Source organism: Stigmatopora nigra, chromosome 5 (assembly GCF_051989575.1).
Source record: "Stigmatopora nigra isolate UIUO_SnigA chromosome 5, RoL_Snig_1.1, whole genome shotgun sequence".
In the NCBI taxonomy this organism is placed as follows: domain Eukaryota; kingdom Metazoa; phylum Chordata; class Actinopteri; order Syngnathiformes; family Syngnathidae; genus Stigmatopora; species Stigmatopora nigra.
In genome coordinates this window covers 6,132,317-6,155,755 of record NC_135512.1, presented here as the reverse complement: position 1 = coordinate 6,155,755, position 23,439 = coordinate 6,132,317, and the positions used below count along the sequence as shown (strand labels likewise).

The window sequence follows — 23,439 nt, the reverse complement described above, 5'->3', positions numbered from 1 at the left end:
CTGTTAAGGCGTCACAACAATTCCCTGGTCAATCCATTTCCACGGCACAGGCATGTGTCACATTACAAAAAAGCCACAGATGATGTCAAGAATACTAAAGCGTGACGAGGGCAAACATATATTTGAGGTTATAGTGGCTGGATCAGGCAATGGCAATGTTGACTCTACTGTCTACCATATCACAGGCCAGGTACTTTATTTAGCAGCAGTATGACCTTAAGAGTGGAAAATTAACTTTCCCCACAAGGCATTCATGAAGTGAGTGTAGCCTAGTTTCATGAGGGCAATGTTAGCACGTGCATTGTAACCTCACGTGTTGGTGATCCTTTGTTAATATGCTAAATCTTGAGGCACCCCTGTCGTGACCTAGTCTGGCATTCAATAGAGGTTTAACAAGGTGGTGGCATTTGAGAGGACAAGTTTTCCCAAACAGGAGTCAAAGTGGAGGACAAAAATTAGGGTTAGGGTTACACTCTTGGTAAGGAATGGAGATGTAATAGCACTTGTCAACCCTAACCCTAAAAATGGCAGTATCAATTTAAATTATTCATCTTTGTACAGCACAAATAAGAACCACAATCCTATACAACCTAAAAAGATGAATCAGATACTTGTTGTTTATCTCCACCATTAAGGATTTATTGTGCAAGAAGAATATAATTGGTCAACCTAGAGCTCAATGTAAATTACTGACAAAAATCAGTCCAACAATGTCTTTGCGGCAGAAGGGAAAAACTAACAAAAGGACAGTGATAAGTTAAAATAAAATTCAATCTATTTACAAAAAAATGCAAAAATATTCATTTAAAAAAAAGAATCCTTGGAGCTATTTACAAACATTTGTACATCACTGCATGGGTGGCTGGCTTTATGCTGCAAGAAAACAGAAACAGAACATTAGATGAAATAAAAAAAAGTTTATTTTCCTATAAAATTCTGAATTTCCTTAAAAGGAGACTCCTAAAATTCACTCACCTATAAACGATTAAGAAGTTTGTTTTGAATGTCCTCATACACCTGGTTGTAGAGCTTGTCTTTGCATTTCAGTCCATCCAGGTACTCTGCAAAAGAAAAAAAACAAGTCATCTTAAAAATAAATAAAATTGATACAAAAAGGAAAAAAGTATCTAGTAGGCATTTGTTTTTACCAATATCTAAGGAGCAGTGTTCCATCTCTTTGCGATGCTTGAGATACATCGGCCAAACGTGGCCATCAAACAATCCGGGAGGGTCCGGTACTGTGTATTGTCTTGTACTGAATCAAATATTAGGTATGACAAGTTATTGAGGAAAAAAAAAAAAGACTAAAAGCGGTTAAAATCTGAAAAAAAAAAAAAACTCACCTTCTCCTCCTCTTACACTCTTCGTAAGGAATGGAGATGTAATAGCACTTGTCAAAAACTTCCAGCATCTGTCTGCAGGGACACGTGAAAAGGTGATTAACAACTTGACATGTGTATCTACACCGTCACACATTATCGGTGCACTCAATATTGCACAGCGAGAGCGAGCCTCTTTCTGTTTAATTGCTTATCTCTCACTACAGGGACGCGTACATGAGGCGCGCAGATAGATGCTAATTACTCACGTGCAATGTTCCCTCTAAGCTGCGCACTACTCTCGTCTTCTCTGCACAGCAGCAATCATATTGCGCGCAGTAAATAAAATCCAAACTTTTGTTTTTGTTTTTTACCACTTTCCCCATGATGGGGCCATTTACGCGGCAGCCAGTGGCAGTGGCTCTGTCCACTCTTATGTTTTTCATTTTACAGCATGTTTTACATGACAAATTAGAAGGATCATTGCTCACGACCTTAAATAACCCCTGAGTCAGTCATTCACTCATGTAAATAAACAGTTCCAACTTTTCCTTACGGGTAATTGTAGAGCAAAAAGCCCTCCACAATCAGGATGTAGGTTTGCTCATCTGAGTTGGCCACATCGGACGAAGACGTCAACGGGACACCGTGTGAACGTGCAAACTTCACTGGGTTCTCCATCCAGCCTTTGACAGTGTTGGTCATGGCCTCCATGTCCAAAGAAGTAATCACTGTAGGGGGAAAAGCATTACAGATACAAAGAGAGCAAAATTAGTTACGATGAAAGAAGCATTGTGGAGTATATGGTTTTTTAGGAGGTCCCAAAAGAATGGGCTCTCGTTAGCAGTTTAATAATACAATGTCGTGGAGGGGCTGACAATCTTCAGTGAGGTCTTACCATCCCATTGTCTAAAGCCGTCCTCCCCGACTTCTATCTGATCGGGTTTCTGAAATAACAGTCACCAATAAAACATTGCAGCAACCTCACAGCCATCTAAACACTCGAAGCGGGAGGAGGAAATACTTTGGCCATAATTAGTCAAGGAATTTGGGTCAAGGAAGTACAGTGTTCCTCCGCCTCACAATACAAGTAAAGTCTAATTTATACCTCTACAAAATTAACGTTGAACACGAGTATCCCACATCAAGACAAGTATTGCAGGAATAATAGGAATGATTGCTACAACTATTTGGACATGCAGATTTACTGTAAATTATAGACTCATTTGTATTAGCTCGCCAGTTAGCATTACAGCTCAACAACCCTAGTTGTCTTGTTTTTTTTGATTTTTTAAAAATTAAATTTTTTGATTCAAAACTGGAAAATAGAAGTATGCATATGAATATATTTTGTATATTTAGTTCTTTTTATGGAGCATATCCCTATTAAAAATCTATGAAGGTTCACTGTACAAGCTAATGAAAAAGTATGGCTGAAGCAATTATACTAACAAAGATAAGCAGATGTTGGCATGCCATTTTGCAGAGGGAGCTCTTAATATTGCATGCATGCTATATTCAAAAGATTAAAACAAAAACAAACAAATGATTTAACTTTCTGCCAAAACTCACCTTGAAAAAGTCATCCTGGTGAATGACACAGCAGTTAGGCAACGTCTTTATCAACCTATTAGTCAGGGTGGTCTTGCCACCATTAGTAACTCTGGAAAAAATAAGAAAAATGGTTATTGAAAAATTAAAATGCAATAAATTTCGATATTTATCAATTTAGTAGTTACCAAGTTAAATATCCCTATCCTTTTGTGAGTATTAAGTAGAATCAATCCACAGAAATGTGAACTATTTTCATCTATAGAAAACAGGATGGGCTTTCTAAAAATATATTTTATGTTATCCATTATTTTCATAGAAAACTGCCATCTTTAAATAAAATAATGTTCCCAGGTCACCTCCAAATATGTGTAACAATCGTTAAATAAACTTTCAGACAATAGTTGATCATGTAAACATGGCATCTTAACATGATCTATTATTTAGTACCATTACTGTGCAAGGCAGTACATTTGATCTAGAAATCATTCGTTTAGGGTGCATGCAAAATATAAATGAATGGAAACCATGGTTGAATACAATAATGGCTTGGTCATTGTTGTATGCATCAAAGATAGAACCTCGTTTGTTTAAATCTCCCTCCATTTTCGGAGTGATTTCCGCGGTAAGATTTCAAATGTCGCGCTCATTTCAACGTCACAAATCACAAAACGACGAACGAGACTAGAAGGCTCTGGAATGGTCAGCGTACATGGCTAGAGGATGATAACACTAATTAAAACACAATGGGGGTAAATACCAAATCAAACAAACAAAACCCTTGTATGGTCTTATAATAACTTTCCAAAAACCCTGGTAGTCTTAGAATCACTTACCAGCAACAGGAGACAGACTAAACACATTTTTATTGTGGACGCAGACATTTGTGACAAGTTGTTGGTATTTTAATAGCAGTGTTAGCAGGTCAAGTAGTTACATTGAATTAAAAAAAGGGAAGCAAGGTTTTTAGTATATAGTTTTAAAGGCTCACCCGGCAAGGTTTGTAGTATAAAGTTTTAAAGACTCACCCGCCAATTCCTATAACGTATTTCATCTTTGATTCTTCTAGGTCTCCTTCAAGCAAATGAAGAAACACAACCCAAAAGGTAATAATAATTTTCTTCTTCTTCTTTGTGTAAGATGTGGTCTTTCAAGTCTACTGGCTCATTAAAGTTGGCTGGGAAGTGGTCATTTATATATCTTCACTAAAACGTCTGACGTCACTACGTACGTAGGCAGCACTCGTGCTTCGTTTTCTTTGCTATGGTAACCAAGTCAGCCCCCTTCCATTCCTCTGCCAATCAGGTGACCGTACACTGCACTGGAAGTTCCAGCCAATCAAAACGTCACGTATTATTATATTTGGCTACACCTGCTCATATCGATCATCACTCTCAGTGCATTCTGTAATTTTCCTTCCCAACTGGTCCTGATACTAAAATCCCTATTATACTGTCGAAAGAAAGAGATGAATTCAATAGTAATAATCCAAATGCCTCTATAAAATTATGATCGTCTTTCATTATGATAGGGAAAATAAAATATTTGATCAGAAAATATAACAAAAACAGAAATATAGTATTATTAGTTTGCCATCCTCCTTTAGGACGTGTCTATTTATATCTGTAAAAATTCTGTCACTGTGATAGAGGTCATGGGGTCACTTGTTGGAGACTCTCCCTTACAAGTCCCCCTGCAAAGAAGGGTGTGCATTACATCTTATTCCATCATGTGATGTCGCGGGGCTGAATGCTTATCTAAGAATTTGCAGTTCTTTTGGGGCGGTGAGCAAGTCACTATTGAGGAAGTACCAAAAAACATTTCTCACTAAAGTCAATGAAAGGGGAGGACGTTTTCTTCAGAGCAGTTATTTCACACTAAATTGAATTTTGGGCACTATTATGTTGTGAATTAAATTAAACCAAATGCCACAACCAAATACCAAATGAATTTTAGGCAGGGACAATGTATTAGTTTTATTCACAAGCAGATGTGATCATTAAACTATGAACAATAAAACATATTTTATAGCAATTAAAATAGCAAATATAACCACTGTCTATATTGTGCTTCTATGGTCAAAAGGAAAATCATTTTGGAAAGTTCATGTTTGTCGATACAGCATAGAAATATCATAGCACATTTCAGTTACATACAGTAGAATGAGCCAGTATGACTAATGTATGTATTATTTACATGCTTGATTATATTCATATTGAGTGAAAAATGAACATTTCCTAATGTTTTCATCTTTAGGCACTCAACAAAACATAGGAAGACTTTTAATTTCCATTTTTAAAACCAAAACGTGTGAAAAACTTGAATGTGCTTTTAAGAATTGTGCAAAATGTGAAATCCACCAAACAAAAATAAGCAAAATTAAGTCATAATAAGAAATTATATTATCATAAACATGCTTTAAAGAAGTTAGAAAGCGCTGTCATGTTTAGATATGAGCAGAAACATCCAATTTTAACAAATACAGTACAATGTAATTATGTGTTTGATAATGTGTTTGATTTATTAATACACAAAAGTGCAAAGATAGGGTTTTTAACAGCTACTTTTAGAAACTCCGCCAGGGGGCTTCTATTTTGTTTTTAGTGATCTTTGTTTGTATTTTAGGGGTTTTCCTGGTTTCCACTAAAAATAGATTGTTCATCTTAGGTTGTGTTGTTTTCTTGTGTTACTTGTAGCTCTAGGTAAAATAAGATTTGAACAAAAATACAGTACATAATTTGATATGAGCACTCTCAAGACGACAGAGGCACATGATAGGGTACTTAATGTATTTTCTCGCATTTGTCGCTAAAAAAATGAGTGAATCAAAGGTACGGCTTATATGCGCATAAATTAGATTCGACATTTGACAATTCAATGATTTTAAGGCAATTTTAAGGGTAGGGCTTATCCGCGGAGACGGCTAATATGCGAGAAAATACGGTGGAAGTCAGAGAAAATGGCTTTGCCAATGCATATTCACATTATCAACTTTCAGGTCGTTACAGCAAAATAGAAAGCTCATGAAGGCTTTTTAATGTACAGCATGAAGCAAAATCAAAGACATTGTATTGCAGTAGTATATTTACATCCACGGACTTTGCGCCAATATCGCATTAGTTTTGCTAATACATCTTTGCTCAGTTTTACAGTGACTCAAGTAGGGCAAGCATTGCAGTTCTGACATTATTATAGTGCAAAATTTCACAAAATTCTGTTGCTGGAAATGTGAACAAATCCCTTTCATCAAAGGATGCAACGTTGTATTTGCCACTGGTCTGTGGCTAAGCAAAATATGATACGCACGTTTGGACATGTTGGGTCGATTCCTCTTTGGAGTTTAGATGAACAGTCATACTCCACATGTGACACACTATGGGAAGATAGATTGTATTTGTTTTTTATTGCAACTTCTAAACTGAAAAACCCTTCCTTTTTACATTAGATCTTATACGATACCATCTCTTTTGTGTCTCCTCTACAATACAGAACACTTATGCTGTTAATAAAAGTAACATTATATATAACAAAAGGTAATATTACCTCCTTGTAAGAAAGCTTTTCACATTTCATAATCCTTGCTCTACAATCACTGACTTTGGCCTGGAAAGAGAGAAAAATACAAATTTTAAGATGATTAAAAGTTCCAAGCGTGGCACTTAGTAATGAAAGACTTTGAACCAGTACCTCTCCGACTTTATGTTAACTGCTTCTGGTGGGACGGACTGTTGTTGGCTCTGCTCTGTCTCCATCCTAAACACATAGAAGACAATCTTAAGTCAATGAATAAAGTGAGAACTACATAGAATTAAGACTAAAAAGTCACCTTTCTCGCCGGGCTTTAATCCTCTCTTCATCAAATCTGCAACGAATAGAAATGTTTTATCCTTGCAATTAATTCTACCAAAATATATTTTCAGAAATATCAGAAAATTTCATGAATTATTGGCAAACAGTTAGTAATGGTAGTAGTTAGCTGAAATAGACTGCAGCACCCATGAAGAACTTACTGCATAACACATTCTGGGACATGGACATGCTCCATAGGGACCATTAGGGCCAGTTCATCCAGGCTGTGAACATACTGGACCTTATTCATGAACTTCACACTGCAAATACCCAAAGGGAATAACAACAGTCAACATTAGTGCAGTACGATATGACAATATATATTGGCAAAACAATATAGACATTTTCTATTGACATTTTAAGTGTATCAATTTGTCCCTATAAATAGACCTGTTCCTACAATACAAGTTTTGGCCAACAGATGATGCCCAATTTTGAGCCACTGTCTTTTCTGATTGAATTGCAACATTTGGAATTTTCATCAAAAAGTAGATTGCAATGCGCTTATCTGGCAACCTAAAAGGGACAGGAATGTTGTGTTTGTCAATATTTTGAGCCTGGTTGCAGTCTCATTTTTATCCAACAATCTTATTTATGTCTTTATTTCATATTTTTACCAATTTCAAACAGAAAGGCCACATCTGAGTAGAAAAACTTTGGCTTACTTGTCAGTCTCACCTGATAAAGGGCCTGGAAATAGCCAGCACTGTGCGAATGAACCAGGTAGGATGAGCAATGACCAGAGATTTCAAGTTCTTTCTCAACCTGGTATCAAAACATTAAGACCACCCACAAAAAATACTTGTCAAACACCTGGACATTTGTTGATGAAAACAACTTCTTTCCCACCTTCTGTCAATCATCTGGTAGCATTTCTTGAGCCAGCTAATGCCTGGCATTTTACTCCTGGGTGTGGCTCCATTCATGTAAATGATCAGGTAATCTTCAGCCACAAGCATCTCAAGACTGCTCACCACGTACCTGGAAGAGGAGGAAATTGATAAATCTTCAGTTTTTAATATCAATATTACAATACTGTACTTTGTAATTTGGCAACAGTGGACTCACAGGAAAAGGTTTTCCATAATATAGTGATATTCTGCAATGCTACTGTCAGGCAGGTAGCATGCAGAAAATACAATAATGGCATTCAGGCCCTCCCCAAAATAACCTGAGGGAAAAGATTTTGATTATATTCCAAAGAAGTTTATTGAAAATTTGATTCAAAGCATTATTTACTAAAAATCTACCTCCATGAGTGATGACTCTCTGATAGGGCCGTATAATCTGCATGTCAATCCTGTGCTCCTGTTCTCCAATGATCACTGTCCTCCAGAGACGTCCATTATTGGCATTTCCCTCTGCATCCAAGTCTCCCGAACCACCCGCCGGACCTGCTTTAGCTGAAGCCACTGGAGTATCATCTGGGCCAACATAACAATTATTTGGCTGTTTATTACACACAAATAAATGGCTCCCTTCAAAGAAAAAAAATCCTTGAGCCTTGAGTTTTAACAACAGTGTAGTGTTAGAAACAGTGAACAAACAAACAGCAACTGTTGAATGTCAACAATTCTTTTCTACCTTCCCACTCTAGGTCATTGCCATTAGTGATGAATTCCAGCGAGTCGGTCTCATCTGGCGTATCCATGTCGTCCACATTGATGTCCAAGTCATCGGGTGTGTCCAACAAGTCGTCCGACAAAAGAGATCCCTCGCTTTTATCCAAGGAGAGGTTCATCTCTGGGGCAACCAACGTACGCCGTGTTCGGCGTGAGGACACCACTGCGGCGCCTCCACCAGGTGAGTTCACGTTCAGGGAGTCGGGAGGCGCTATCAGGTCAAGGGGGAAAAGTATAATCAGGAGCAATAAGACGCCAACACTTTCTGAAAAACAACTATTCGATAGGTATTGACTTACATCTGTTGTCTGTGAGGCCACAAGAGGAGTCCATGTCCCCGTATTCAGGCAGAAGTCTGATTTTTAAAAAAACAACAGCAACAGCAACAACAACAACAACGTGTTTGAGAACTGAATTGAATTGAATGCTTTTATTGTCATTATACAAGTATAATGAGATTTAAAGCTTCACCTTGATGTGCAAAAATAACAACAACAAACAAATAATCAATAAATAATCATAAATATTCATTAAATAAGTAGTCAGTAACATAAATAAGTAGTCAGCATAGATAAGTATCAACGTGAATAAGCTTGAATCAGCATGTTTTTTTTTCCAATTTGAGGCAAATTGATGCCTGGTTGCCTTTAATTTTTCCATTACGGATTAACATTGTGTTAACAATGTCATTCTTTGTTCGTGTTCCTGTCCTTTTTCTTGTTTTGTTTCATTCAAATATGAATCTAATATTTTGCAGTGGTGTACTAATGAGAATTTTACAGACAAATATACTATTTATAGTCGTGGGGAGGAATATTTTTGAGTCTGTTTCCTAGGGACTGCAACCAAAACTAATTAATATTTGTTATAAGGGCACAATTTTTGGATGTGTGTAAATTTATATTCTGTCCATAGCTTAGGAGAAATTTGCATAAAAGTCTTACACAATGGATCCTTAATAATTTTAATAAATGTCGAGTTTTGGCCACAAATCCGGTTAAACACTGAAAATAAGAGCGTGAAGAAGAATGGTAATTAACTTCTCTCTGAGGGACAGATAAAGACTATGAGATTGCCAGGCAACAAGGGCAGAGGAGACGAGGCTGAGGAGAGGGAGAAAAAAGGAGGACAGTAATGATGGGGAGTTAGGATGGGAAAAACAACATGGGTGTAGCTCCCCAAAAATCTTTGTATGCAAAAACAGCCCGTTACTTGTACTTGACTTGTACACATCAGCAGAGATAACGCAGTAGCACGTGGTATAAGTGATGCAGGGAGCAATACTGCAGTGTTTTTGCAGCTGAGGGTGTTTTAGCACATCTCCACGTGTGCTGCATTCCTGCGTATGCTTTATCATTCCTTCTGCAGCCCCCCTTTCCGAGCCATAAATAAAATCTTCTCACTCAAGGATCTATAAATCTAGCCCTCCTTTTATACATGCAGTACAGGATCCATTTCATCCAAATGAATATGAACTGGAATTAGGCTATGCTTACCTTGGAAAAGTCAGGTTAAATCAGTATTTTCAGTTATATATCTTTATCCTGTTTTATTCTTGTTCATGGTCTGTCTTTCCTTCATTTGTCGGATCTTATTCTACCTACTGTTTTTCCTCCTTCATTTGAACTTGACATCATCATCTCACCGGAGGCAATGTTTTGTTTTGGATCAGTGACTGCTGATGCGTCATGTGACCTGGTGGAGACCATTCACAAACAGTCTTGCACCTGCCCCCTGCTTCCTTAGTTGAGGGAGGGGGGAAGAGTGTTTTGTGGCATCATATTTGTCCTCGTTTACGGTCCACTATCCTCTGCACCACAAGCTCACTTAGTTTTGTATGATCACATAGTGGGCTGTTTTTCTAATATTTGTACTACCTTACAGCAACCAAGACTGATTTTTAAAGATGAAATATTTCTCCAAATACATTTATGTCCATGAGTGCTGTAATCATCAGAACATATCTTAGCATTAAAAATCATTTCTTTTTCCGTCAATTTGACAATGTGCCTTATAATCAAGTATGCTCTATGTCTGGAATCTGTTTACCTATCTTTAATGTTAAATGTAATTTCTGGCTGAACACCTGTGTTGTATGTTAAGAAAATAATTTGAATGTTAACAAGTAAAGACCAATCTACATACAAAAACAAAAGTAAGTAAGAAAATACATTTTGACCCTGTTTGATTCTGTAATTTTCATTATTATGTCAATAATTATTTCTTAGAGATCTTCAAAGCTATTTAATTATATCGTTTGGTTCATCATTGAATGACCTATTTGCTATTATTAAAAGTAGCTTGACACAGACAAAGAGTCAAGGAATACATTATATTGAGAAAAATACAAATCCTAAATATCTCACCTGGGGAAATCTTCATCTTGCCACTCATCTTTCACTTCCATGTTTTCCATTCTTAAAGTCGCTTCTGTGGTGCCCATTCCTCAGGAGGAGAACATGGACCTATCATTGAGACCAAGCACATGTTTCAAAAGGGAATAAAAAAAACACTTCAATTGCAGGAGGAAAAAAACTTCCACGTAGAAATCACCAATGAACAATTTGAGCAGCTCCAGTTCAAAAATGTTTGCTTGAAATGAAGTAAAAAAAGTTTTCTTAATAAGAGTGGATTAAATCCAACCAAGTACATTTTAAAGTGACATTTAGGGTTTCAAAGGACTGTGGTCACATTGTTCTATACCCCTGCCCGCTGGGATACATGTGAGAGGCATGTGATGAAGCCCATTTTGTGAGTCCAGGCAAATAGGGTACAAACTTCCTTCTTCCGGGTTAATATCAAGAGGCCATTGTTACAAATGTTCTCAGAGTAATCACCGATACAGAACACTATAGACCTTTTTAAAGACATTTTGTATGTAGATTGCACAGTGGTAAATAAAGATTCTAAATTGTTCATAGAAATAAATTCAAATGTGGGCCCCCCATTTGACTACAGACCAGTCTAGGGTCTAAAGCAAATAAGAAGAATAAAAAAACTCCAAATTAATTTTTTTTTTGAAAAATACACAAATTGGCGACAACAAGATGGCCGCATTGCATTTCTAAGATGACCCAAAAAAATAACAGTTGGATTTTCTACAAGGTGAGCTCCCTATTCCGTATGACGTCAGTGGTTCTACTCACATGTGATGTTGTGGAGATCTTGAAATTCTTGATCACTCTATCTGTTTATACATATACTATATCCTTCCTCCGCTTATAACATTGAGTGGATTCTGGAAACTGACACTAATTAATGTCTCCTCTTGCCCTACTTCACATTCACATACACTCATGCAGAGACACACAGACAGTGTCCTCAATGTCAGACGCTAGCCAGCAGCAGGTGCTCGACTACAGGGGGCATCTCTGTACTGGAACCCCCCTTCCTTCCCACTCTCCTCGTCTCCTTTCCTTCGTCTCTGTTCACCTTTGTTAGGAAAAGACTCGACGGACTGCTTCTTACCCCTGACGGTCCAACCAAAATTCTAGTCAGAGTCCACCGACTGTGGCATCAGGATTGGGCCACGCCTCTAAATCCTGGTACCAGATATTCCTTTTCTTCTCAGGCTGATTTTATTGAGTACATCCACAGTCTTCTAATGGTTCAGCTTTCTTTTAATCCTGCAGTCCTGCAGTAACTTGAGGAAAAGCAGCACTGATCTCTAATAATCCTGCTGCTGTTTTCAGTGGTTCTGGTTGTCGCCAGTGTTCCCTGGCAACAGCAGCAGCATCCTTTTCTCCCCTCCTACCCATCTCTCTTCACACCCACTGCTCCAACTCTCAAATCCCCTCTGCACACATTCATTATTCAAGATCCGTACTTGAAATGCTCTCAGCCAATCAGATCAGTTTTAGGTGAAATGGTGCTGATGCAAAGTCTTTGCATATTCTTCAATCTCTCCGTCCATCAGTCTATCTGTCATCCATCCATTCATCCATCAATGTTTTTAGTGGTTATCTTTATAACAGGATCTTGAGTAAATTTAATCTCACTTTGGAAAAAGAACACCCTGTAGTGGTCGCAATTCAATCCAATAGACAAACTTCATTTTTTTATTTTTTTATCATGGAAGTTTTACCAAATCATGTTGTGTATTGATCGATAATTTACAGATTTTTCTGGACCAGCTGCAACAAGTTATGCATTTTTATATGGCACCTGATTACTCAATTCCTCGATATTTTTGTTGTGATAGTAATTGTTTGATGTCTGATGAATGAAAAGAAAAAAAAGGTAATATTGTGACTACGTATTGGGCTTTAAATAAATTGGAGATATTGCTAATAAAACGAGATAGTTACCTTAAAACTACTTTCGGGTCGTTTCTCTACCTTAAATCCCTGAATATTTCTCTGAGTATTTTTATACATTTTGCTCCACATACAGGGGTGATGTAAGTATAGAGTATTAGCCCATTTCTTTTTCCCATTAATGTCTGTTTATTTTCCTTTTTTTACGCTAAACGTAATGTTGTATTCCCTTTTGATAGAATGATGGTCTTCCCATAAAATGTTGAATGTTTACGTCTGAATATATTATGAAAAGAATAAACAAAATCCTGCCGCTCTTGTGTTACGTTTGACGTCCGTAAAATGGAGGTGAATTATCTTGTGTTCTGCTTTCAGTGACTCTTTGAACACTGGCAACGCTTCAGAGAAGCCAAGATGGCAGCAAGCAATTATTTCGGCTTCGCTCATGCAACCGGTGCTCAGTACAGGTAATTAAAATGATGTACGGCCGATAATCTGAACGTGTGTGCTCTTAAAATAGCTGTCGTTATGCCCGATCTCTGTTAAAGTTGAAGTCCTTGAACCGCTAAGCTAAGCTAAGTTGTGTTCGAGTTCATGCTGCCTGCCGTCCATCATTCATTCGCATGCTGACTTATGAAATGTCACTCTGGAAAACTGCATGAAAAGTGTAAACTGTCAAAGCGTACAATCCCTTATTGAAAGGTGAAACACAGTGAATGGCTAAACGGTTAGCATGCAAAATGACCTCACCTGTAAATTAAATGTGCCTAAATATTAATGGCATGGCTGCAATGGATTTATATGTTGTCTTGGACAACTTGCTGATGAAAAGTGATTAACATGAGGACAGTGAGACACTGTCAATCGTGTAATATCCTGCACTGGCTAAGCTTTGCACATCTCATTAAGAGCTCTTCCCTGATTGCTTTGCCTGTCAGAATTGAAAAAGCTTGGGTTTTATTAAAGACATGATTATTGTTCAATGTTAGATTATTATTAATTTAGCTACAGGGATAATGGACAGGTATTCAAAAGTTGACACTAAATACCTTAAGACATTCATACATGTGACTATTTTTGGTCATTAAAAATATTGTCTATTTTTGGTCATTAAAAATATTGTCTATTTTTGGTCATTAAAAATATTGTCTATTTTTGGTCATTAAAAATATTGTCACTAGACATTTAATCACTTAAAAAAATCGAGTATCTTTCTACTTTTTAAAAATTAATCAATAAAACTATAAGATCAGCCATCCTAGTTAGCAGTAATTTGATATTTTGTGATGTCAATGGCAACCAATTATGTCAATTTTAACCTCTTATCTGACCCGAGTTTCAACTAAGCCTAATGATAACAAGCAATAAGAAATAAATAAATAAATAAAAATAAATGTTTACATGGGAGTAATTCTGCCCAATGTTCTGACCTGTTCCCAATCTCAGTACCCAACCTCCCCCAGCCTACACACTTCCCTCAACAGCTACATACAGCATCCAGCAGGCTCCCACAGTGCCTCATGCCGTGACCGCCTCCTACTCTCCGGCCACAGTGCAGACGGCCCAGACCGTAGTCACCTCTCCTTATGCTGCCTATCAGAGCCACCAGCCCCTACCAGACTATACCTACAGGCCACCAGACCCCCCTGCACCACCTCTGCCCACCACTACACAGCAGACATATCAGGTGTACTCCGGCACGGTAAGCCCATATGTCCAATGTCGTTACAAGCATTGCCATGTAGTTTTCCCTCTACACCACTTTCAATATTTGTAGCAGGGCAACTACAACTACGCCCGTCCTGCTACTGTGACTGCCTACGACAATAAACAGTACTACCAGACGAGTATTGCTCCCGTCGAAAGGAGTACCGCTGACAATTACTACCAGACTGGTGAGAAAGGATTTTCTTTGCATTTTATTAAATTATTATCTGCAGGCTGTTTTCCACTTTATTTTAAGTAAGTCATAATGTATTTTAATAGTACAAAAGGTTCTTCTACTGATTTAATTGACATTGAAAAATGCTTAACACGTCTCCCTCACAGTTCCGAGTTTGATGGTTCAATTCTAGCCACCATAGTTAATACATAAAACTCATGCTATCAGTCAAATGCTCTGTATTAACATAGACAGAAGGTCACGGAAGATCCGCTAGGCATATCAGATATTCTGTCGTCCTTCTCATTGCCCTCTTTGCTTTTTCAGTCGGCGTGAAAAGTGCTTACACTCCAGCCCCGACCGTTGCATACAGCCACCTGCCTCTTCTCCAGAGTCAGGCTACAACAATCAAACCACTGAGGCCAAGCTGCTCAGTGTCTACCAGTTATATCTACTCACCGTCTAGCAGTGAGCAGCAACCCCAAACATGCATCTCATCCTATAAGCCCTTCTCCACCTTCAGTTCTACCCCTTCAGCTACCTCATATGCGGGTAAGAAACATGACTGAACTCGCAAGTGTCGGCTTTGTATGTTTAAAAGATCTTAAAGCTAATGTGAGCCACATAGCCAAATTAGTTTAGCCTTTGGAACAAAAGACACTAGTCTACACTATTTTTTTACACGATAAGTCGGATCTGTGGATAAGTAATTGAACGGCCCATGGTGGAATCAATTAAGGTAAATTGAAAGTTCAATTAGATACCTGTTAAATTAAATGTTGTGCTTTCAAACTTCCCCAAAGGCCTCAGCTATCCAACCAATCAGTCAACTGGTTACACCTCGACACCTGTCACCTCCTATTACCACTCAACGCCACAATCTTCGTCGCAACCTCCGCAGCAACAAAGGCAACAGCCGCCACCTCCCCAGCCGCAACAACAGCCGCACTATCCCCGTGGCAACACGGTGACGACCTCAATAGGAAGCACTTACAAAAAGCCCGCATTTCAGCAGCACAAGATGCCCAAGTCTAAAGGACCGGCCAAGCCATCCCAGATTCAATACTGTGAAATTTGCAAGATAAGCTGTGCAGGTCCTCGGGTGAGAAAATTAACAGTCATATGTTTCTTCGAGAAGTTTAAACTCTGTGTTTAGGTTGTTTGGTTTCTTTTCTCCACTTTTTCTGATGGAATCAGACCTACATTGAGCACCTTGAGGGCCAGAAACACAAGAAAAAAGAAGCTGCACTGATGAATGGCAGTCAGACGGGGACTTGCAATGGCGCCAAAGGGGTTCAAACTTACTTACGATGCGAGTTGTGTGGCGTGTCCTGCATTGGAGTTGATTCCTACACTTCTCACATACGTGGTTCCAAACACCAGAAGGTTTGTGTGGCTGTTTACTTTTGTTTTAGATCAGCAGAATGTCAACCAGCATGCTCCCCTATAATTGAGCCGGATACCTAATAGGAATTGACCTTGATATAACTGCCCCTCTCCCTCATGTTTTGCTTTGTAAAGGTGTTGAAACTACACACCAAACTGGGCAAGCCTATTCCCTCCTCTGAGCCTGTTTTGGTGAAGTCATCAGCATCTGCCAAGCCAGCAGCCTCCTCCACCGACGTGACCTCAGAAACAAACACGACAACATCTACTGTCGCTCCCAAACCTGTAAATATAACAGCCAAAACAATTAAAAAAGTGAAGAAACTCAAACCTTCCACATCAACACCAACTGGTAAGTTATGAATATGAATGAATTATTGATTAGTATCAAATATATACATGTATATTTTTTATGCATTTTAACACAAGGTTAATTTATATATAATTTGTAATGACTAAATACATTTGTAATTAGATAAAAAAATAAATCCCTGCTGATTAGGATGATGATTTAGATAAAGGTTAGTTTAATCTGCTGCCATTGACAGTGCGTGACGTCCAATCCATTTGGCGTAAGAGCAGCTATCATTCTCTTTAAATGGCTTGGACGTCTTGAGACGTCAATGGAAGCCAATGAGCGTCCCAATAAAGTGTTATCCAATTGCAGCTAGTAAACCAGCCAGCGCTCAAGCACCTGGGACAGTGGCGCCACCTGCGGCCATAGTGGTGAAAACAAAGTCAACTGTGCCAGAAAACACTGGTGACAAAGTTGAAGTCCATGGAGACACTCAAGCAGTTGGGCTTGACTATGTTGAGGAGGTGAGTAAGGAAAATCCCCCCAAATTTTTGCTTCTATTGGGCAGCACTTATCTGAGTATGATTTTTCAGGTGCGTAACGGCGCGGGTAAAGTGATTCAGTTCCGTTGTAAATTATGCGACTGCAGTTTCAATGATCAAAATGCCAAAGACATGCACCTGAAGGGAAAACGCCACCGACTGCAATACAAGGTAACACAAGTTCCAGTTGCATTTTCTTATGTACTCCTTACATGTGTTTTACACTGAAATTGCTCTTTCCAAAGAGGAAAGTCAACCCAGAGATCCCAGTGGAAATTAAACCCAATAACCGAACCAGAAAATTTCAGGAGGTCAATCTGAAGAAGCAGACGGTTTTGCTAAAGAAACAGCAAGATGATGAGCAGCGCTGGCACATGGAGTTGAGGTTGGGATTATACTTGAAAATACTTATTACAGTAATCCCTCGATTATCGCGTCTTTGATTATCGCAAATTCACTACTTTGCAATTTTTTTTCCTGCAATTAATTCTTTAAAAAAAGAATAAATACTGATCCTTCCTCCGTTCTTGTGCAGGCGATATAATGAGGACATGTACTGGAGAAGAATCCAGGATGAGCACATGTACTGGGGGGAGCCGAGACGCACTATGGCTCCCCTGCCTCTCATGACCCGCCCTGGTATGCCCGTGCCCCCTCTGCTGGTAGGTTTTAACCATGCGGAATTTGTTTCATTTGATATGTATCTGATAAATAATTGCAAGTTTATTTTCGCGCCCTTAAGTCTTGTGTCCGGCGACCTGATTCGCCTGATGACCGCCTTGTGATGGCCAAACATGCCACTATTTACCCGGCGGAGGAGGAGTTGCAGGCTGTCCAGAAGATTGTCTCCCATTCTGAACAAGCCCTCAAAATGGTGTCGGACAATCTGTTTGAGAAGAATACCACTACTGATGCTACTGAGGGTGACGACGTCAAAAGGTAGAAATTTAGGCACCAGCTTGTAAGAACAATTAACAAAATGGTGAATTGTTATAGGGTCCTCATTTAACCCATTGGCTGACAATTATGGCACTAGATGACAAAGATGGCAATGTCCCCTCTAATTTTTCATGTAAATCACAAAAAAAAACATAAGAGTGGACAGAGCTAGGACAAAAATATATATATTGTAGATTAAAAGTGGCATTGTCTCCACCTCCACCCCCCCCCTTTGTTTTTATAGCTCTGAGAGTTTGACACATCTGTTAAGAGGTGTCATGCGAGCAGGCATCCTAGCCAAAGGCCTGCTACTTCGAGGGGACACTAATGTTCATCTCATCCTCCTCACTGCTAAGAAACCCACCGTCTCTTTACTTATGAACGTTGCTGAGCAGTTGCCCAAAGAACTGGCGGTAAGAAAATCTCACTTATGTCAAATCCCTCATTTCAAGGCATCCACATGCTCTTCTCCACAGGAAAAAAATGGGAAAAGATACGCTTTTTTCAGTTTTTGATGGAAGAGCTGATTGTGTTGGTGCCTTTTAATTTCTAAATGAATACATTGTCTTTTGCAGGTTACGTCAGCACTGTGGCAAAAATAACTTTCATTACAGGAGACTGCAGTGTTATGATGAATTATTCTTCTGCTTTTTTCAACAGGGATTTTTCGGACATCCCAGAGTGGTTGTTGTCTAACCTCGATATTTATTACCTCTACGTTTTAAACCTCTTCACAAGGCTTTAGAGAAAAATGTCACTTCTATCTGAGGCTACATTGGCAGACAGGCAAAAGTCAATGAGTTGATACAAAATGTTGAATTCACTGATCTTTAGATACACTGCCTGGTTATGACACCTGAATCCTACAGAGTGAGATATGGGGTTATACAAACTTTCCAAAGCATTATTTTTCTACACTTATTGTCAAGAGAACTGTATTTTCAGTCGTCTTTCAAAAAAAAAAAAGCCCTATAACTTGGCCTTAAGGCTCATATTGACCCCATATGTACCCCAACTCCTCTGTAGTGAGTAATTCCAAGTGTCCTTTTAACCGGCAGACATTTTCTGAAGATCAGTATGAGGTGCAGGCTCGCCCAGAGGAGACCAACATCGTCATATTATCGAGAAAGGAGCCCATAATGCAGGTGACGGTTTCTCTCACCTCGCCACTCATGAGGGACGACCTTGCTGCCGAGACGGACAAGCAGGCAGGAGGAAAAGCGGCTGAGAAAGGTTAGAGATGCCAAAGCTTTTAGTACCAGAGAGAAGCACATGTTGGCACTGTGTGTAAAGAAATACCCTCACAGTATAAAGCGCACTTATGAACCCAACTTCTTCCCTTTTGCACTTTGAATTTCCCACATTTTTGCTGGATTGGACCCCGTTTTGACTTGTCAACCTTAAAACAAAGAATTCCTGTACTCATTTGTCCTAATGCTTTCTCCCCTCCCTTTTTCTTGCGGCCACATAAAGCAAAAATATATATATTTTGTTTATTTAACAAGATGGGAATCAAAAGCCGGGCTCTCCGACCTTTCTGTGCCACTACACTGTACTATAGGTTTATTTTATGAGTACCCAGATACACATACATATTGAAGGGACACCAAGAACATTATAAATGACCTAATCAACAATTTTATTCATTTTTGTCTTCATAACAAATTGTTAAAACATTGTATTGGCATGTTGATGGGGATCATGGTATACATTGTACTGCATTAGTTAAATTTGGTGTTTTCTTTCCTCATATTTGGTAGATACCATACAGATTATGAATAACTAATTACTCTGCCAAATATGAGAAGGAAATATTAATGCATTCACAAGTAATTTCAAAAATGTTCAACTAATTTATATTCAAAGATAAAAAGACAATTGAAAATGAATCAGTGCAGTGAACAAAAGCTTAACCAACATGGTGCCTTTGAGCACTAGATTCTTGCACATATATTTGGTCAAATCATTGTGTATTTTTTTTTGTAAATAACATACATTCTATGAGTGTTTTCATACAAATAGGTATCATTAATGATAATACATCATTCATGATATATCTATTTTCTTTATTATTTCATCAGTGTGTATAAAACTGGTGGTTTTTGACATTTCTAATAGTACCCTAAACAGAGTGCCCAGTTTCAAGAGGCTGGGGACTTCTGTATGACCATTTTTTTTCTCTCTGGACTATAAGGCACACTTTTAAATCAGTTTCCCCCCCAAAAAAGGACAGTACACTTAATATGAGAATTTGGGTGTGGTACATTGATGTATTAATATACTTCATAATCAGATCTACTTTTAGTGTGCTTTATTATCTGGTGTGCCCTATGGTCTGAAAAATACAGTATGAAATGGACATAAGTATTGGGTCGTGAATTAATTTAAGTTTTGTTATCCAATCTCAGATCTGGCCTTTTTAAAAAGACAAAAAATCCTAAAAGCCCACTGCAAATGGTTACAAAAGCCGTTGGAGGGGATCTTATTCATGGGATGCTATGATACTATCTGAAGGTGGCCAAAAACTTGTGTCCATATTGTGGATTCTGATTTGAACGCTTTAACCAAAAAAAATATTCAAATCATTCTCCTCCTCATGACATCTTAAGGCGGCGTTTTCATTGTTAAGGAGCTTGAGTGTTTGTCCTCACAATGACGTGGATTTATTCAAACTTTCCATTTGGATATTAGTAATGTAATCACATTCCTGCCATAACTATTGTGGTTAAACACCCCTGCTCCAAATCTGGAATTATTGTGTTTTCCATAAAGAAAGCATGTTTTTTTTTTCTATAATGATTGCTTTCATTCATTTTCGGTTGTTGATCATGTTGATTATGTATCAGCGGACCTTGACATGACTGCTACTTAAAGTCACGTTGCACTGCAAGGAATATGTAGACAAATGAATGACAAAAAGTAGCCCATATTTAATGAGCAGCAACACCACTCATGTCGTTGAATATGGGCTATTCATTCTACTTGGTGTGATGACAAACTTCATTAGGGGTGGCTTTGTTTTTATTATTTAGTATTTTTGAAGTCACATTTGCATTTTGCAACAAGTGCCTTGTACTTATGACAAGGCTCTATAAGGAAATCCTGTAGTATTCTGTTTTGTATTGTTTTTGTCATTTTGAAATGTTAAATTAATTCGTTTGACATTTAGTAGGTATGATGATGGAATTTTGAATAACTTTTTTGCATGTTATTTATTGACAATGTTCTTTAAAGCAGGCCCCCACCACCCCAAAAAGAACCAAAATCTAGCAATTTTTTTTTTACAGTTATATGTTTTGATCCATTTACTGTTTATCACTAACGTCTAAGTAAGAATGTTAATTTTTAAAAGCCATAAGTGTGCATGTGTTTTCTGGAACAGATGTGGCAGAAAATGACCCGATTGATCTTCTAAATACACCAAAATGTTTGGAACACTTGGCCAGGCTGCGTCATGCCAAATGGTTTCAGGTAAATGTTTTTGCCGGCATCTTCATGACCATTTTTACTCAAGTTTTCAAAATTGTGGGTGACCTAGTAATCATATGTACATTAATTTTTATGCTGAAGGCTCGTGCCAATGGGCTGCAGTATTGCGTGGTCATTATTCGAGTCTTGCGGGATTTGTGCCAGCGGGTGCCCCTCTGGGCCAAAGTTCCAACCTGGGTAAGTTTTCTGTGTTTATTTTTAAAATTCAAACTTGAATTAATGAGATACTACCTTAGGGTTCCAATTATGAGAGAGTATTTTCCTGTCATTTAGGCGATGGAACTGCTAGTGGAGAAGGTTATCAGCAGTGCGGATGGCCAGCTCAACCCAGGAGAGGCCTTGCGTAGGGTGCTTGAGTGTATCGCTGCGGGGATACTTCTATCAGGTAGGGTCACCCACCCATTTGGTCTTTGTTGTTGTGGGCTGTATTTTCTGGACTATAAGTTACACTTTTGAAAATATTTTTGCTAGATCTGTTAGCAATGTTCCCTGTTTTTGTTGGTCTGGGCAGAAAGACAACCTCCCTAAGTACCAGTGTGAGCGCTTATTATGTTGTATTTTTAGGCGATTGTTATCTGATAAACTTAATCGATTATAATTACCCGGCTAGCTGGTCATGATGATTTGTCACCTTTTTCTAGGTGGGCCTGGGTTGTTGGACCCCTGCGAGAAAGAACCGACAGATGTTTTGGATTGCATGGGAGTTCAAGACAGAGAGGATGTCACTGCAAGAGCGCAGGTAAAGTAAGAAAATGTCCCGTGAAGACCTTGCATCACTGACTAACCAAAACTGCCTTTCCCTTTAGCATGCACTACGGCTGCTTGCATTCCGTCAAATCCACGAGGTCCTCGGCATGGACTCTGTGCCTTCGACCAAAGCTGCTGCTCGAAGCCGCAAACGCAGACGGGATGCTAACGAAATGAGTGAGAGGGGTGGAGAAGGCAAGAAGGACAAGAAGGAAGACAGGTCGTGAGTGCTTGCCAATTTAGTATCTAATTGAATGTCGCCATTTTCACCGTAAAAGAAGTAAGCAGTGGGGCAAAGGATCATTTCCTGAAGAAAAACAAACTACATAGGATGTAAAAACCTCAACTCCGTTTTGTTCTGTGATTAGTAATTACATCTGTATAGAGATTTTCGAATTGTGTTGAAAAAAAGTGGTTGATTGCATCATTCCATTTCATTTTATATGCACTCTAACTACATCTCTATTCAGCTAGAATAGACAACTCACAACTCTCGGTTAACTTTAGTTTTATTGTTTAATTCAAACTATTGACTGAGTTGATGTAGGTTGGGAAAGGAAACATGAAAATTGTAAAGATTAGTTTCAGGAGGCACCATAATAACTTCTGAGATGATGCAGTATAAACTCATTGTTTTTCAGAAAGGCCATCCAATTCTTCTTGAAATCTGTCAAATAACGTTAGGTCAAATGGGGTGCCTTAAAATAAGCCAAAAGGACACTAAACAAATCAGCGAATGTCTAGCTGAAGAGAAAAAATGTCTTGTTTTGCACAATTAGTGGTCACCTAATTAGAAAGAACACTTCATTACCAGCAAACGGTAATAACATCTATGTAGCAGAACAGTTGTATGACTTCATCCTAAGGCAATCATCTTGAGGTTAAGAGCTTTTGTGCCTTTAGGCTATAGTACACTGAAAAAGGAAGAAACACGATATTTTGCGTCATTGCGACGTGAGCGAACGAAGGGACGATTGTGCAAGAATTTTCGTTAAAGCTCTTGTATGAGTCATTTTGGTGCACTTGCTCTCTTATTTTGAAATGGAAAATGTGACCCTTATCTGTTTTTCCTTTTTTGTTTGCACTTGTTAAGCAATTTGTTCTCTAAATTGAGTTAGTGTTCTTGTTATGGGGGATTCTTGCATATAAAAAATAAATTTTAAAATATACAGAGAAAATCCTATAACTTACGTGTGACAAATTGCATCATTTATCAGAAGACTATATGGATATTTAGGTGAATTTTGAGGAAGTACTTCATCCCTGAGAAATCAGTCAGCCTACATCAGGTAATAAAACATTAAAGGCACCTTCTAAGAAAGCACTTTGCTACTTACTGACCAATTTTCTTTTTGATAGGTGTTCAGCAGGATTTCCAAGTCTTCCTGGCCTTGCCAAAGCAAAGGTAGGTCCCTGATTCCCTTTTCTCATAAACCTGCTGTGTAGGTTTAATTATTTAATTGTTGTTGTGCCTTTAGAGAAGTGGAGGGTTTTTTGAGGGTGAGATTATTGTATACTTTGTTTTTGTCGCATTTTATTGGGTATATTTCTGCAAAATTCTA

The 23,439-nt window shown here is 38.4% G+C and overlaps 3 protein-coding genes and 1 long non-coding RNA gene across 6 annotated transcripts; 2 read left to right on the top strand and 2 right to left on the bottom strand.

Moving 5' to 3' along the window:
- Positions 1-611: 611 nt before the first annotated feature.
- mibp (muscle-specific beta 1 integrin binding protein) lies at positions 612-4,059 on the bottom strand. Of its 2 annotated transcripts, XM_077717184.1 has the most exons (8): positions 3,899-4,059; positions 2,892-2,982; positions 2,218-2,266; positions 1,876-2,050; positions 1,344-1,415; positions 1,149-1,255; positions 976-1,061; positions 612-873 (listed from the first exon to the last, which is right to left on the bottom strand). In XM_077717184.1, the coding sequence occupies exons 1-7, from the start codon at positions 3,922-3,924 to the stop codon at positions 976-978; spliced, it is 606 nt and encodes a 201-aa protein (XP_077573310.1). In that variant the 5' UTR covers positions 3,925-4,059; the 3' UTR covers positions 612-873. The 2 variants fall into 2 exon arrangements, with proteins under 2 accessions (XP_077573310.1, XP_077573311.1); XM_077717185.1 differs by lacking the exon at positions 2,218-2,266 and having other exon boundaries at positions 3,899-4,037.
- On the top strand, positions 3,629-9,771 carry LOC144196758 (uncharacterized). The gene is made up of 3 exons (XR_013326376.1): positions 3,629-3,869; positions 3,940-3,976; positions 8,317-9,771. It is a non-coding gene; the product is annotated as an uncharacterized LOC144196758 (long non-coding RNA).
- atcaya (ATCAY kinesin light chain interacting caytaxin a) lies at positions 4,817-11,924 on the bottom strand. 2 transcript variants are annotated; one of them, XM_077717182.1, is made up of 13 exons: positions 11,488-11,924; positions 10,708-10,806; positions 8,641-8,696; positions 8,304-8,552; positions 7,970-8,143; positions 7,788-7,890; positions 7,569-7,700; positions 7,398-7,484; positions 6,881-6,979; positions 6,697-6,732; positions 6,558-6,623; positions 6,414-6,473; positions 4,817-6,243 (listed from the first exon to the last, which is right to left on the bottom strand). In XM_077717182.1, exons 2-12 carry the CDS (start codon positions 10,782-10,784, stop codon positions 6,440-6,442), a joined length of 1,113 nt encoding a protein of 370 aa, XP_077573308.1. In that variant the 5' UTR covers positions 10,785-10,806; positions 11,488-11,924; the 3' UTR covers positions 4,817-6,243; positions 6,414-6,439. The 2 variants fall into 2 exon arrangements, with proteins under 2 accessions (XP_077573308.1, XP_077573309.1); XM_077717183.1 differs by lacking the exons at positions 10,708-10,806; positions 11,488-11,924 and adding an exon at positions 9,838-10,318.
- A 999-nt stretch (positions 11,925-12,923) lies between these two features.
- On the top strand, positions 12,924-23,061 carry zfr2 (zinc finger RNA binding protein 2). The gene is made up of 19 exons (XM_077717759.1): positions 12,924-13,064; positions 14,044-14,299; positions 14,375-14,492; positions 14,807-15,031; positions 15,283-15,581; positions 15,677-15,865; positions 16,001-16,217; positions 16,533-16,684; positions 16,754-16,873; positions 16,948-17,087; positions 17,238-17,364; positions 17,445-17,641; positions 17,886-18,054; positions 18,700-18,874; positions 21,024-21,112; positions 21,212-21,307; positions 21,404-21,515; positions 21,772-21,869; positions 21,937-23,061. The coding sequence occupies exons 1-19, from the start codon at positions 13,012-13,014 to the stop codon at positions 22,102-22,104; spliced, it is 3,000 nt and encodes a 999-aa protein (XP_077573885.1). The 5' UTR covers positions 12,924-13,011; the 3' UTR covers positions 22,105-23,061.
- The last annotated feature ends 378 nt before the right edge of the window (positions 23,062-23,439 follow it).

Coding starts and splice junctions, on each gene's coding strand:
- mibp (XM_077717184.1), bottom strand. CDS start 3,924: ATGAAATACGTTATAGGAATTGGCGG. Junction 2,983..3,898: donor TACGTTATAGGAATTGGCGG/GTGAGTCTTTAA, acceptor TATTTTTTCCAG/AGTTACTAATGGTGGCAAGA. Junction 2,267..2,891: donor ACCAGGATGACTTTTTCAAG/GTGAGTTTTGGC, acceptor CTGTTATTTCAG/AAACCCGATCAGATAGAAGT.
- atcaya (XM_077717182.1), bottom strand. CDS start 10,784: ATGGGCACCACAGAAGCGACTTTAAGAATGGAAAACATGGAAGTGAAA. Junction 6,733..6,880: donor GTCCCAGAATGTGTTATGCA/GTAAGTTCTTCA, acceptor TATTCGTTGCAG/ATTTGATGAAGAGAGGATTA. Junction 6,474..6,557: donor GTTAACATAAAGTCGGAGAG/GTACTGGTTCAA, acceptor CTCTCTTTCCAG/GCCAAAGTCAGTGATTGTAG.
- zfr2 (XM_077717759.1), top strand. CDS start 13,012: ATGGCAGCAAGCAATTATTTCGGCTTCGCTCATGCAACCGGTGCTCAG. Junction 15,032..15,282: donor TTCAGCTACCTCATATGCGG/GTAAGAAACATG, acceptor ACTTCCCCAAAG/GCCTCAGCTATCCAACCAAT. Junction 16,218..16,532: donor TTCCACATCAACACCAACTG/GTAAGTTATGAA, acceptor ATCCAATTGCAG/CTAGTAAACCAGCCAGCGCT.